At 46.9% G+C, this 15,851-nt stretch overlaps 1 protein-coding gene across 1 annotated transcript in view; it reads left to right on the forward strand.

Moving 5' to 3' along the window:
- ESAM (endothelial cell adhesion molecule) overlaps positions 1–15,851 on the forward strand; it is a 101,954-nt gene that overhangs the window by 62,629 nt on the left and 23,474 nt on the right. Inside the window, exon 2 of the mRNA XM_083713687.1 lies at positions 15,607–15,761. Within this exon, the coding sequence (XP_083569813.1) occupies positions 15,607–15,761 (155 nt within the window). The remainder of the gene's footprint in view (positions 1–15,606; positions 15,762–15,851) is intronic.

Raw genomic sequence — 15,851 nt, forward strand, 5'->3', positions numbered from 1 at the left:
CTGTGCAATAATGGAGCTGTCACTCCATTGTTCTATGAATATTCTGCCAACGGAGTCATTAGAATCTTGGGCCAGTGACAGGTAATCAATGCTAGCATTTCAAAACTGCAATGTGGAGAGAATCAGGCCTCAACCCCATCAGGCTCATTGGCCCATCTAGCTCAGAACTGATTGGCATCGGCTTGCCAGGGTCTGAGGCTGGGATTTGGCTACCCGATAAATTTTTAACCAATGGTGCTATGGATTGGGAGCACCTTTTTGTGCAGGGCAAAGGATGTGCCCTTCCACACAGATGCGACCCCAGAATGATCCTTTGGAATGAAGCTGCATAGATAATGTCAAGCTGGAATGCTGAGAAACCGCCCAAATAAAGGCTAGGTTTGGAGTTTCTGCTGTGATCAGAAAGCAGAATCCAGAACTCAGTGGCTGGGGTCACCCAGGTATTTGGAGAATGCTGCTGTGCTAATGGGGTTCCTGAGTGCATCCTGTTGTTGTTGTTGTTGTTGTTTAGTCGTTTGGTCATGTCTGACTCTTTGTGACCCCATGGACCAGAGCATGCCAGGCACTCCTGTCTTCCACTGCCTCCCGCAGTTTGGTTAAACTCATGCTGGTAGCTTCGAGAACACTGTCCAACCATCTCGTCCTCTGTCGTCCCCTTCTCCTTGTGCCCTCAATCTTTCCCAACATCAGGGTCTTTTCCAGGGAGTCTTCTCTTCTCATGAGGTGGCCAAAGTACTGGAGCCTCAGCTTCACGATCTGTCCTTCCAGTGAGCATTCAGGGCTGATTTCCTTCAGAATGGAGAGGTTTGATCTTCTTGCAGTCCATGGGACTCTCAAGAGTCTCCTCCAGCACCATAATTCAAAAGCATCAATTCTTCGGCAATCAGCCTTCTTTATGGTCCAGCTCTCACTTCCATACATCACTACTGGGAAAACCATAGCTTTAACTATACGGACCTTTGTTGGCAAGGTGATGTCTCTACTTTTTAAGATGCTGTCTAGGTTTGTCATTGCTTTTCTCCCAAGATGCATCCTGTTAGCCCTTCTCAAACTCAGGAAGAAGCAAAGTACTTGGAACTGTTGTGATGAGGGCACAACCTTCCTACTACCTTGATGTGTAGTAGATCCGAGTTGCCAAACTACAGAATGTTTTGGACCATTTCAAACATTTCCACAGTTGGAAGCAGTGATGCTTCTGAATACCAGTTGCTGGAAGCCACAGGAGGGAAGAATTGCTCTTGGGTCCTCCTTGAGGGTTTCTCATAGGCATCTGGGTAGCCATCATGAGAACAGGATCTGGTCAAGATGGCTTGATCCAGCAGGACTCTTTTTATGTTCCTATGTCTTTCTAGTTGCATAGTCCACAGATGCTCTCTGCCCCTCCATCCACCCCCAGACACTTCCCATTTTTGCTAAATGAAAAGCTTCATATTCCTTCATGTCATTCCATCTGTCATAGTGATGGTTGTTTTCCTAGCCACCAAAGAAAAGGCAGATTAGTGAACTACTATTTGTTTTTATTTGAATTTGTTTTATTTGTAGCCTGCTTTTCCACCAAATGATGCTCAGGGCAGTTAACAATAATAAAGCAAATATAATAGCAATGATGACAAAACAAAAGAATGGCAAAGCATCAACAAAAGCACAAATTTAAACCAATTTCCTCTGTCTCCACCAAGAGATGTCAAGTGGGACCTCTTTCCATGGCCTCATCTTGGGTAGTGGAACAAGATACTGTGCTCGATACAAGCTGGTCCTGGGCAAGATTTGGGGGCAGTTGCCATCCTTGTGGGGTGGGTCACAGGCAGGAGCAAAAAGCTACTACCATAAATGGCTTCAATGGGATGGAGAAGTCCCACTGTGCGTTCATCCCTACATGTTGCAAAATTCAGATAAGAATGAATTCAAAGAACAGCTGCATTTCATATTTGCCTTTTTGGTTTAGGGAGCGTGAATTTGGTAGGGTCATGTCAGACTGTGAAGAAAACTTCTCCTCATCTCTAGTTGCTACAAAGTCAATTGCTGGAGATGAAAATTGAGAACGTAAGAAGTAGTACCTTGCTGGATTGTAGGGAAGGCCCCTTTAATCCATCATCTTCTTTCCAGCAGGCAGATGCTTCTGAGAGAGCCCAGTAGGGAACAGGTGAACCTGTCACTTTCGGTTTCTCATTTTTCCAGTCTTTAAGTGAAGTGTGTGTGTGTGTGTGTGTGTGAGAGAGAGAGAGAGAGAGAGAGAGAGAGAGAGAGAGAACAAAACAAAACCTCATGAAAATTCATCAGTCTTTCAGTGCAGATTTCTCTTAATAGGTGCACATTTGGATGCAGTTTTGCCTAATATACAGTTTTTTGCAAAGCCATTTCCCCCCAACATAGTGCATTTTTGTAAATTGCTTTCACTAACACGTGCACCTCTACGCACAGTTTAGCAGATGCATTTTTGTACGCATTACTTGGCTGGAGAACTGCACTGCAAAACTCAAAGAAGTGTGAATTTTGGAGAGCGGCTGTGTTTTGATCCCTGTGTTGTTTTCGAAAATATGAATTAGCTAAGCTTGCCTCTGAATCTGAACTGGATCAGATTTTATCTCCACAAGCAGAGCAGGAGGGCAGCAGCTCTTCCCTCCTGCTCACCTCCTCTCTCCCTTCCAGCAACTGATAACCAGAGACATGCCACCTTTGTAATCCAAGTCTTCCTCTAGAGTCTTCTCTCTTTCTTTTTAATGCACATGCAATCTCAAGCGAGAGCCATGCATATGCTGGGGAGAAAGTGGCGGCAGCAACTTCCCAAGCAGATGCTCTTTGCCTCTCCCCTTCCAACCGTGCCCCGCTGAACTCTCTGCAGGAGATAATTCCCCCAGCTGATCCTTCCCTTGCACTGTCACAAAATAATCCCTGTAGCTGTAACTCCAGCAATTAAACCGGCTTGCCCTGCTGGCCTCAGAACTGCATTGCTGCATTGTCCCCGGGACTCTCATCCGAAGTCCACGAGGATGCGGCGAGGCTGGCGTTCCGCGTCCTAACCTGTTAATATTTCCTGACACTTTGCTTATGGTTTGTGACATCAGATTTGCCTGGAGAGGCGGTGGCAGTGCCTGCATTTTGTTGTTGCTGTGAACATCACAGTGACAGGTGGCCTTTTTGCTTTGGGCAATCTCCAAGGAAACGAGTGCAGATCTTTCTGCTTGCTGGCGTTAAAGTACCACTTAAAAATGGGGATACTTTGTGTGAAAAGGAGCCCTCTTGCCGACAGCTTGATGGAGATCAGCAGCAGCAAACAGCAGGCTTTTTAGTGAGAACGAGAGGAGAAGGATGAGGTGTTTGTTTTTGTGTTGGCTCTTATCCAACCAAGACTGGAACCCTTTCCAGATCTGCTACAGGCTCCCTGTTCAATCTTGTGTATGCCTCTAATGACCTCTTTCCAGAAGTTTGGAAAGTATGTAGACTGAACTTATGAAGGGGGCAGGTGCAGATAAGGACTAACCAGGTTCAAAGCTAACTGGATGGCAGGTGCATTTAACAATAGGTGGTGGTGCAGTCGTGAGCAATTTCAGAAGCCTAGTTGCAATCTGTGGCACCTGAGATTAAAATTGCCAGTGCTGCCCAAGTGACCTGCCACTGCTTGGTCTGCAGTGTGGCTCAGCTGGTAGGCACTGCAGGTCCTTTAAGACAGAGAAAGAGCCATGGATGGAGTGCCAGGGGCCGGTTGGCTGCTGACTCTTCTCTGACTCATGGAGGAGGAGGAAAGGAGGAGAAGGGGGCAAGAAAGCCAGCCTGCATGATCCATTTCCGCTCTTCTCTCTCTTCATCTCCCCCCCCCCCCCCGCTGCAAGCTCATCCCATTGGCCTTATGTTAGGGAGTGGGGAGAGACAAAGCAGGCAGCCCCTCCCCAGTTTGATTAATTTTCTTCTTCACCATCTCCCTTTGCCCTTCTTGGCTTGCCCAATACACCTCACTTCTCCATTCTTCCTTAATGCTGGGGGTGGGCAGGAGCCCCCTGAACAGCCCCTCTCATTCTGCTTATTTTTGTTACTCTGAAATATCTTGTGTGGGGCTTATTCCCAAGTAAACACACCCCGTACCAGCCCATGGGGCACACACCCCTGTTCTAAGTACAGTGGGGTGAAAAGGCATGTGTGTGTGGAGGGGTGGCTCTTATACCTTGTAACTGTTTTGTTTTTTAATGAACTGGTAGAATTGGGAAGGAATCCAAGAGCAGAGAGAGGGGGGGGGCTTAGACGACAGAGAGTGAGTTGGGAGCCTTCCACGGATGCTTCTGGGAAGGCACCCAGTCGGGGCCACTTCAGCCTCTCTCAGCACCATTTTCAGCTCAGCTCAGTGTCTCATGGTGGGATGGGGAGGAAGGAGGGCATGGGGAGTGAAGGAATGACCACTGGGTACGGAGCACGCTTCCACCCGCAGACAGGCCTCAGCTGTCTGACTGCATGACCTGCGAGTGTAGAGCACACCCACAGACAAACCACAGCTGTCTGAACATCATGCCCTCTATCTAACCTTTGCTCTCTCAGTGGTCTGCCATGCCCTGTCTGTGACCTTTGTCTCCTTCGTCATACATTGTGCAAGGGGAAAGTGACACGGTGGAAACAGGTGCCAAAATAACTTTGTGCCACCCCACGATCGTGGGATTGGAAGATGTGTAAAGGTCACAGTCCAAAATGTACTGGTTTTGCATATTGTGCTAATAAAAAGAGCCTCTGCAGAGCTAGCTGGCAGCTTGCCTGTGCATAGCTCACCTGCATTACCAAACTCCTGCCTCATGTCCTTCACTTCAGGGGAGAGTTTCCCAGGGAAGAGGATGCAGAGGAAGGAGTCTCCAAGGGCAGCCCCAGTTGCCTGTTCACTCAGCATGGGTCCTCCCTCAGCCAACTGCTTGCTCCCAGCTCTCATGCCTTCCAGTGGGAGCTGGCAGGGTGCCTGGCTGAGTGCAACATGTGGAGCCCTTCAGTCTGCTTGGCACTCCTGCTGGTGGTGGACATGCACATCAGCCTCACGTACCAAGGCAGGGGGCTGAGGTGTAGGGACGGAAGTGGGAGGGGGAGAGAGGGGATGGTGGTGACAGCAGGACAGGTGTGTTGGCTTTCTTATGCGAAAGGGGGATTCATTCAGAACCTTTTGGGGGATGACAGAGCCTCGGGTCCTTGTGAGACACTTTTGAAGAAAGGGACACTGCATCCACCTGGCCGAAAGTTACGCTGATTGTGGAAAAGCAGCAGGTTTTTTTGGGGGGTGGACCCTTCTCTCCCTTGTGAGGGACACACTGAAATCAAGGAGAATATAGTGTGCCTGCCATGGGTTTGCAGTTATTTAGCATAAGGTGTATCCTTTCAGAAATGGTGCATTTGGTAGTTTCTGGGGCAAGAGGAGGCTTCGTTCTTCAAGGTTGTGAGGTGGGGAGGGGGGGGAGACTTTAAACTAAAAGCCTAAGTGTTTTGTCTCCCCCAGCCTGTGGTAAGCTTATGGCCTGAACCAGAGGGCCACAACAATAATAATGAAATAACAGCCCATAGGGCGCACCTAGGATTTTTTTTTGGGGGGGGGACTAAAGAAAAAAAATTATTTCCTCCCCAGGTGCGGGGCTGGGGTGGGGGAAGCCTGAGCTTCCCCCGACCCTAGCCCCCAGAACAGGCTGCTATCCGCAAGCCTAGGAAGCACAGCAGGAACTCCCGCCAGGCTCCCAGAGCTTGCGGATAGCTTCCTGAAGCCTGCATTTGCCCCATAGGACGCACACACATTTCCCCTTCATTTTTGGAGCAGAAAAAGTGCGTCCTATAGGGCGAAAAATATGGCAATTAAAATTGTTGCTGATTTTTAAAAAATAAAAAATAAAAAATGCAACCAGACCTTCTGTCTTGGCACCCCCAACTGAGATTCTAGGAGCCATGTGGTGAATAGCTTTTTCACCCCATTTTTATAGGGACGCAGGTTGTGCTGTGGACTAAACCACTGAGCCTCTTGGGCTTGCCAATCAGAAGGTCGGCGGTTCGAATTCCCACAACTGAATGAGCTCCCGTTGCTCTGTCCCAACTCCTGCCAACCTAGCAGTTCGAAAGCATGCCAGTGCAAGTAAATAAATAGGTACTGCTCTGGCGGGAAGGTAAACAGTGTTTCTGTGTGCTCTGGTTTCCGTCATGGTGTTCCATTGTGCCAGAAGCGGTTTAGTCCTGCTGGCCACATGACCTGGAAAGTTGTCTGTGGACAAACGGTGGCTCCCTTGGTCTGAAAGCGAGATGAGTGCCACAACCCCATAGTCGCCTTTGACTGGACTTAACCATCCAGGGGTCCTTTACCTTTTTACTTTTTATGCCAGTTTCTAACACTGAGTCCAATGTGCCATGATTGCTGAATTATCCCAAGCCGAGCTACATACTGGGCAAGGATAGCTTTACGCCATCAACAAAACAATACGAGCACTTGCATAGCTGGAGCTCTAGTTCTGCGCAGAACACCACTCTGCTGGAAAAGCATCATTGCACAGTTCAAACTCCCTGTTTCAATGAACTCCAAGCAGATGAATGTCACTGACATCTCAGGGAAGAGCGACACACACAGCTTATGTCACTCCCAAATCTCAAGCTTGCTCCTGGTGCTCAGATCCGGCCATCAAGACCTTCCCCTTAATATTCACGCACAGCTGCTAGAAGGGTGGGGCCGAAAGATACTCTGAACTGTGAGGGGTTGTAAAGGAAAAAAAGGATAAATCTTCATAAAATCCATTCATGGAAAAACCTCACAGAATATATAAACACATGTAAATAAAGAATTTATATCCTGGACCTTCAACATACATTTCTGTTCCCAGGGTAGCTACTAGATGATGATGATGATGATTAATCTACATTTGTCACTCACTAAATTTTCGCAAAGTAATTTACAATTGTATAAGCATGAAAAGCATTCCAAAGAAGATAAAAAGAACTGATAGTGCTCATCCTGCAATCTTATAAAAGGATGATCCTGTTCCACTCCACTAAAAGATGAATGCTAAAGAATTACTTAAGGGTAGTAGGAAAAGAAAAGACATAATAATAATATTTATTTTATTATTCTAATAATAATAATGCCATAAAAACTAACACAGCAAATTAAAACACGGAACTAAAATGGCAACAGCTCATTCAGACTAAAATCCAACTGTTCTGCTTTAAAAATAATAATAAAAATGCTCACATCAGCAGTTCTTAAATGCCTGGGAGAGCAAAGGGTTTTGCCTGGTACCTAAATGACAGTAGTAACAAGGTGTCCAGGCAGGATTCCATAGGGAGCATCTTTCCAAGGGGAAAAGACACCACAGAGCAGGCTTTCTCTCTAGTTGCCAGCTGCCCTGCTTCAGACAGCAAAGGCCCCCAGGTATGGGCTCAGAGATGGCGATCTCAGTGGATGAGCCCAGGGGTTGAATGTCTGCTTTGCATGTGGACGTTCCCAGGTTCAATCCTTGGTTTGTCCATTTAGAACAGTTGGGTTTTAGTGTAAGTCCGAAGGGTAGAAGGTGATGTGAAAGACTTTTCTGCGGCCGAAACCTTGGAGAGATTCAGGCATAGCAGGGAACTTGAGGAAGGCTGGACAGGTAATCCATTTATACCTTGATTTTAAAACATCATTTGGACCATCTCTCACCAGGGTCTGCACAAGAGGGTAGTAAGGTTGGTCCAGCAGAGGCCCTCATGCCTCAGCTATGCTACCATTTCCACTTTGCATATAGGGTTGCCATGAGCCCTCTTTTTCCAGGACACGTCCTCTTTTTCAGGGGTAAAACTTCTGTCTGGCTAGATTTCTTACATTCGCCAAAATGTCTCTGGATATACTTTCCGGATGAGACATGGACATAACTGGTGGTCGAAGACTTGCTTTCCTCTTCTCTTCTGCTACCCCACCTCAGTGATATATCACAGCTTATTTAGCCTACATATAGTAAAAAAGGTAAAGGGACCCCTGACCATTAGGTCCAGTCGTGGCCGGCTCTGGGGTTGTGGCGCTCATCTCACTTTATTGGCCGAGGGAGCCGGTGTACAGTTTCCGGGTCATGTGCCCAGAATGACTAAGCCACTTCTGGCGAACCAGAGCAGTGCACGGAAATGCTGTTTACCTTCCCGCTGGAGTGATACCTATTTATCTACTTGCCCTTTGATGTGCTTTCGAACTGCTAGGTTGGCAGGAGCAGGGACCGAGCAACGGGAGCTCACCCGGTCGCGGGGATTCGAACCATGACCTTCTGATCGGCAAGTCCTAGGCTCTGTGGTTTAACCCACAGCGCCACCCACATCCCTACATATAGTAGGGGTATTTAAAATGAGCGTCGTCATAGTGTCCTCTTTTTTTTTTTTTTTTTTCTCTTCAAAATATGGCAACCCTAAGAAGATCTGAGGCAGCTTAAGAGTTTGCATGCCTTGCCTTTTCCATATTAAGGCTGCTTGCTGAGGGCACTGTGTTCAGGGCTCACACAAAATCCTAGAGCCAGCACTGGTTGCTCCTGTTTTGTTCAGGGGCAGAGGGGAGGATCTCATGTCAGAAGACGGAAAAGGCCGGCGCTAACGCTGAGGTCTGCAATTGTGATACCATTTGAATCTGCAAGGAGCTGATAGGAGCGAAGGAGCCGGAATTGTTTGGTAAATCATCTAGACGCCTTATCAAGCAGGATGTTAAGTGTGGCTTCCTGTTGTTGTCTCAGGCGTTTCCAGGGTTTTGTTTCACTAAAGCGTTCTGTGGAAATGGCTGGGCCCGATGTCAGCGTGCCGTTCCTGTGACGCAAGGCGGGGGCATCTTATTGCCATTGTCTTGCATCCTCCACTGAAACGCTTGGCCTTGGAAGGCAGGAAATCCCTTTGGTCTGAAAGCAGATGGTGTATCCTTTAAGGAGACCAAGCAGGGTGGGAGAAGAATGGCACCTTGGCTGTTCCTCATGCACAGGAGCCACCTTCGTGGCTGATATACGAGGAACAGACTTAGACTGAACCAGAGCTCAGGTCAATTTGGGGGATTCGCTTTTTCAAACCTCTCTCTGTCCAGACCCAAAGCTCACTGGGTGACATTGGGCCAGGATCAAGGCTTACCTTGTGAGGTTGTTGTGAAGCTAAAACGAGGGAGGGAAACCACTCTTCACTGCCTGCAGCTCCATGAAGCAGTATAAATGTAATATATAAAAATTACGGTGAACTAGGCTGGACCAGAAACTATATCTGATGGGGTGTACCTTGGTGTCAGGGAACTGCCATCAGCTCAGAGGCGAGAGGTGGAAGGGCAGTTGCATAGTAGGGAACCTCCAGGGGATGCTAGGGAGAGCCTCAACACTGACCCTGAACAAGCTGGAGAGGAGGGAAGTACCCCTTTGCCAGCGCCCACGCTTCGATGTAGGCTTCGGCGCAGGGAGGGGAAGGTTGGGGGTCACGTGACTGTTATGCTGGGGGAGGTACAAGGACCGACCACTCCCAGATTCTGCTAGCGACTGAGCCAGACATGAACTTGTGACGCTCTTCACTGTAAATAGTTTTGCACTAAGAATAAAGCCTGGGAAAGACAGGTCGGAGTCTTGCCTGTTTGCTCTCGAGCAACCACACCATCACCTGACACTTATTAATATGCTGCCCTGTGTGAGGCCAACAGTTGACGCCCTTCCTGCTGTCATGGAGGAAGAAGAAGAAGAGAAGAGTTTGGATTTGATATCCCGCTTTATCACTACCCGAAGGAGTCTCAAAGCGGCTAACATTCTCCTTTCCCTTCCACCCCCACAACAAACACTCTGTGAGGTGAGTGGGGCTAAGAGACCTCAGAGAAGTGTGACTGGCCCAAGGTCACCTAGCAGCTGCAGGTGGAGGAGCGGAGAAGCGAACCCGGTTCCCCAGATTACGAGACTACTGCTCTTAACCACTACACCACACTTAACTTAAAACACGTTGCAGGATTCCCCCCCCCCCAAAAAAAAAGCCAGAAGCAATTAATATTTCATCCAGCAGAGCTTTACTGCTACTGAAGGCAAATGAGCATAATGGTCACAAATCCAATACATTCAGGATTGGCACTGTCCATAAGAAGTCCAGTTGCAGCAGACTTAAATTAAACTTACAATAACTTACAATAAGTCTAAACCTTTACACTAAGCATACTTAGTGTACAGAGCACCACACCAGAATGAAGAGAGATAGAAAGAGAAAGTGAAACCTCCAGGCTCCTTCTGGCCTTACTTTTATAGTCAGCATGACCTTGACAGAAAGAGATAAGGTGACCAGTTTAAGCCAGCTGTACTCAACTTCTCTGAAGGAATAACCCCAACACCATGAAACTTCTTTTGGTTTCTTTCACACAGAGAAGCTTCCAGAACCCTCTTGAATTAAGTAGAATAGGAAACACACCCGATCAATACTTTCTGCACTAAGAAATGCAAACTGACACCTGCTGCCCTCGGAGAATGGCCTAAGCCAATTAAACAAGATGACAGGCTTTGTGATGGAGGCGAAGGCAGAGGCTCTGGCAGGGTCCTAGTGCCCTTCCACCCGGTGGTGGACCTACATTTTGGTGGTCCTAAAGCTTGAACTGTTTTGGGGGGCCCCTTTGCAACCAGCAACAAGGTCTGGGTAACCATTGTTACCTGTTACCTTCTTCAGTAGGTTGTCCCATGTACTGGATTACCTTACATGTCAAAAGTCACCGGTGTGAATAAAATAACACATTCCTATGCCTTATAGTTTTTGAGGTGTGTGTGTGTGTGTGAGAGAGAGAGAGAGAGAGAGAGAGAATGAGAATTAGGGAAATCTTATATACATGCAAGACTAAAGTCGTTTCTGGGGGCCCTCCAGGATTAGGGGCCCTGAAGTAGATTCTACCCTGCTCTCGTTATTTTCCATGTCAGATTAGAAAGCCCTCCACTCAAAGCTGCAATAAATAAATAAATTCCTGCCCATCCCACTTCATTAGTGACCATGCATAGAGAAAGCACACATGACTGACATTTTGTAAAGGGAATTGCAAGGGTGCTGGTGCATCGAAATTCATCAGACAACTGGTTTCTGGTCACTAGTTCTTGCACACCAAGCTCCCCTTGTAACAGACTGCATTTCTGATGCTAACCAACATTGCCGTCATATTATTTCTGGGACTTAGGCGAGGAGCAGGCGATGGGCAACGTCTGAAGGATGCATGATAATTCTCCCAACCTCGTGGGCAATTCTCTCTTCTCGCTGACATCTTCTGTGGTATCTCAGTGTCAGGAAGATGCAGAGCGTTCCAAGAGCATGTGATTTCAGCTGATGTTTTGCCCCGGAGCTTCCATGCTCCCGTCGGAAGAGTCAGAATCGAGCCCGTCGCTTTCAGGAGCCATTAGCTTCTCTCTCGAATATGCTGGTTGGGGCTGCTACAATTAAATCATTAAGTGGACCTCTGATGAGAAGGAGGATTTTTTTCATACCTGGAAAGGGCTTCACACGAATGCATCACAACACCTTCAATCTCCCCTTCGTGTTTGCTCCTTGCCCAGTGGTCATTGGTCATCAGGGCTACAGAGAAAATGCTCAGTGGAAGAAAATTGAAGATGGGGGGAGGGGAATACTGCTCCTTCTCTTTGCCATATTCAGCAGTGATCTGTAAATCACTAAAAGGACACTGTCCATGCCCAACAGAGATGTGTCAGCATAGTTAGAGGACCTGCTAGGTTTGCAAAAAACAAATTTTATTCATGTATATAAAATAAAGTCTGTGCACATGGATGTGTATGGATAGGAAGTTTCAGAGGGCAGGTGCCGCCATGGTAAAGGTCTAATTCTGACATAATACAGAAGAAGCATCCGAATGAGATGGTATCTGCTGGCGAATGCAGTGATTGGTGGGGAGGTGATTTTCTGGGTATCCTGGCCCCAAACTGGCTCCCATAAGCACCAGCCATTCTCCCCACAGAACTACAATTCCCAAAGTGGTTTAACAATCAATTCTTCTTCCAGGTAACCCTGGGAATTGTAAATCCGTGAGGGGAATAGGAATCTTCTAACCATTCTCAGCAGTCTCAGGAAACTACCGTTCCCAGAATTCTTTGGGGAGATTTCATGGTGGTCTAAAGTGATATGACACTGCTTTAAATGCATAGTGCAGACAGGGCCTAAGACAATTGTGGTCGGCCAGTTTCCCATGTCCCCCCTTTGCAGGACTTCCCGCTCTTGAGTGGACTGGATATTGGAATGCAGTTGTTTTGTCGATAGCTGATGTAAAATGCTTTGGCATCAAGAATGTTCTGTGCTCAGAGTTCAGAGAACAGTTGCCCTCTTCAAGCATGTGTGTTTCTTTAATTAATCAGCTTCCACAGTCCCAAAATAGAAATACTAATGAGAGAGGGTAGTGCTGCTATGGCCTCTGTGAGTTTGATGGGTTGTTTTGGAAAGCACAGCCCTCAGAAAGGCTGGGTGTCTGGAGGCGACAACTGTGCTCCAATTAATTTGCACAGATTGAACTGTCTTTACCTGCCATTCTGAGGATTGCTGCATGCAAGTTCTGCACGGTAGAATAGAGTTGTGCAAGATATTCCAATCCAAACATTTCCCCTCCCTAAACCTGTGGAGTTCCACTGAAAGAACATTCCAGAAATGGTGAACATTTTTCTCTTGGAAGAACTGCTACAAATCGGATTATTGCACTGGGCGGGCTGTTGCGTTGGAAGAGCTAGCATAAAGCAAAAAAATTCCATTAAAATCTCTTTTAATGGAGCAGTTGATGTTGGAACCCATAGCAACAAGATTTTTAGGCAAAATATGTCATTGACACGCCTCACTTGTGATGGAAGGATCATTTGGGTCACTAGGCGGTAGTGGCGTCTGCCCTGTGGAACGCCCTCCCATCAGATGTCAAAGCGATAAACATCTACCTGACATTCAGAAGACATCTTAAGGCAGCCCTGTTCAGGGAAGTTTTTAATATGTGACATTTTAGTGTATCTTTCATCTTTGTTGGAAGCTGCCCAGAGTGGCTGGGGAAACCCAGCCAGATGGGCGGGGTACAAATAATAAATTATTATTATTATTATTATTATTATTATTATTATTATTATTATTATTAGGCACACTGAGAACTTATCCGATTCATCCACCTCCCATTTAGCTGTTTTCCTCTTCAGACCCCATCACCGTATTATCTTTAAACCTGGTTCAGACATAATAGGAAACCATGGTTTTCTGCAACATGAGTGAGCTTGCATAAGCTTAAGGTCCTGTGCTCCTCCCTCACCATCTCTCTCCTCCCCATTTGCAGCTGCAGGGATGATTTGGGAATCCTACAACCCTGCTTCCAGTTTTAAACAAACCTCTGTTCCTTGTGGTATCAGAACTCAGGGAACTGTGGTTTGTTTAAGCGCTGCTTAGTGAGAGCAATTTAGAACCTGAAACCCTCCTCTGATCTTAGCTTGTTTCATTAACTAGAGTAAATAAAAAAACACATTTCCCAGTTATAGGAGGGAAGCTGTGTTTTGTTGGAAGCACCTGCTTCCACTTTTAATTTTAGCTCATGACCACAATAGAGGAGCACAAACATGAGGTCTGGGTAAGCTCAGGGCTAAATTACACACCATCCTAAATGCTAAAGCACACCTACCAATCTTGCCTCTTGCTGTGGCAGCCCTGCCTTCCACTGAAAGCAATGGTTAAGCAAAACGAATGAAATAGTAGTGATGAATGAGTAAAAACCAAGTGTCATTTTAGTGAACGAATAGCTAAGTAGCTGTGCAATTTGAAGAAGTGTGCATGCACACGAAAGCTCATACCAAGAACTAACTTAGTTGGTCTTTAAGGTGCTACTGGAAGGATTTTTTTTTGTTTTGACTATGGCAGACCAACACGGCTACCTATCTGTAACTCAATTTAATAATGAACACAAATGGAGTACAGAAGAGATTTATGCCTATTTGCACATCTCCAACCACCAAATATAATGTCAGAAACAGTTTCAAAAATGGCACAGGCATGGAAAGTTGGCAGAGTCTGATGAGTTCTGGTCATCGCCCATGGTTTTTAAAATGTATTTATTACAAGAATATTTATACACCACCAGCAGGGTAGCAGAATTTCCAGATGGTGTACATTTAATTCATTAAAACATGACCGAACTATCTGAAAAAGAACCAATTGCCAACACTGAGTCATGCGATGGGTTCTTTCCAATTGTTGTTGTTGTTTAGTCGTGTCCGACTCTTCGTGACCCCATGGACCAGAGCACGCCAGGCACTCCTGTCTTCCACTGCCTCCCGCAGTTTGGTCAAACTCATGCTGGTAGCTTCGAGAACACTATCCAACCATCTCATCCTCTGTCGTCCCCTTCTCCTTGTGCCCTCCATCTTTCCCAACATCAGGGTCTTTTCCAGGGAGTCTTCTCTTCTCATGAGGTGGCCAAAGTATTGGAGCTTCAGCTTCAGGATCTGTCCTTCCAGTGAGGACTCAGGGCTGATTTCCTTAAGAATGGATAGGTTTGATCTTCTTGCAGTCCATGGGACTCTCAAGAGTCTCCTCCAGCACCATAATTCAAAAGCATCAGTTCCAATAGGAGCCCATAAAAACTTCACAGCTGGATTGGTAGATGGCACTCTCACTTCCAATGGCTGAGGAAAGCTTTCATTTTCCTGGTGGTGCTTTATTGAGGGATGGCATCTGCACCACCTATAGTAAATTAGCAACATCTGTTTCTGTGCTACCCAATTGTTATTTTTTTCTGAGCATGTTCTAATCCAGTGTTTCCCAACCTTGTGCCTCCAGATGTTTTTGGCCTACAACTCCCATCATCCCTAGCTAGCAAGACCAGTGGTCAGGGATGATGGGAGTTGTAGGCCAAAAACATCTGGAGGCACAAGGTTGGGAAACACTGTTCTAATCCAAGAGTAGCCAGCATAGACTTCAGCTTCAGATAACCATTCTGAGTGGAGCTGAGTCCAGCCACATCTGGGGGGGGGGTATCAGTTGACTGCTCCTCTTCTGATCTACAGTGGTACCTCGGGTTAAGAACGTAATTCATTCTGGAGGTCCATTCTTAACCTGAAACTGTTCTTAACCTGAAGCACCACTTTAGCTAATGGGGCCTCCTGCTGCCGCCATGCTGCCGCTGCGTGATTTCTGTTCTCATCCTGAAGCAAATTTCTTAACCCGAGGTAATATTTCTGGGTTAGCGGAGTCTGTAACCTGAAGCGTCTGTAACCTGAAGCGTCTGTAACCCAAGGTACCATTGTATAGCATACTGAACTAGGTACAGTGATACCTCAGGTTACAAACCCGTGCCTCCGGAAATCATTTCTGCGCATGCCCAGATGCCAGAAATCGCATCTGTGCATGTCCGCAGTGTCGGAAATCACTTTTGCACATACCCAGATGCCGAAAATCACTTTTATTTTTGGAAATGTGCAGAAGCGATTTCCGGTGCCGTGGACATGCGCAGATGCGATTTCCGGCATCGCGCTGCACTGGTCCGGCCCACGGAGGATGTCCGTGGGAGTGAACTGGCCCATGCCAGGTAAGCCTTGCCGACCCCTGCTCTTTGCCTGCTAAATATTCATGGGAAGTGTGATGGATCCTAGGATCTGAGAAGCAACTGACATCTCTCTCTCTCTCTCTCTCTCTCTCTCTCTCTCTCGGCAGGCCTTTCTTACGGTGCGCTGCAGGTCCAGGTTGGAGCAAAGTCAGTGGTGGTGATTCAAGGACAGCGGGCCATCCTGCCTGTTTGGTATACACCTGAGAGCACGGAGCAGCCCTTTGTCACATGGCACCTTGAAAGGCCTCATAAACATTCACAGGTAAAGTCCGATTCTGCTTGAGCAGGAATCTCACTGGTTGGCCTAGCCTACCCAGTGTCAGACTTCAGGGAATGGCCTAAATGAGCAAAT

The sequence above is a fragment of the Podarcis gaigeae genome (assembly GCF_964106915.1).
Source record: "Podarcis gaigeae genome assembly, chromosome: 15".
NCBI lineage: Eukaryota > Metazoa > Chordata > Lepidosauria > Squamata > Lacertidae > Podarcis > Podarcis gaigeae.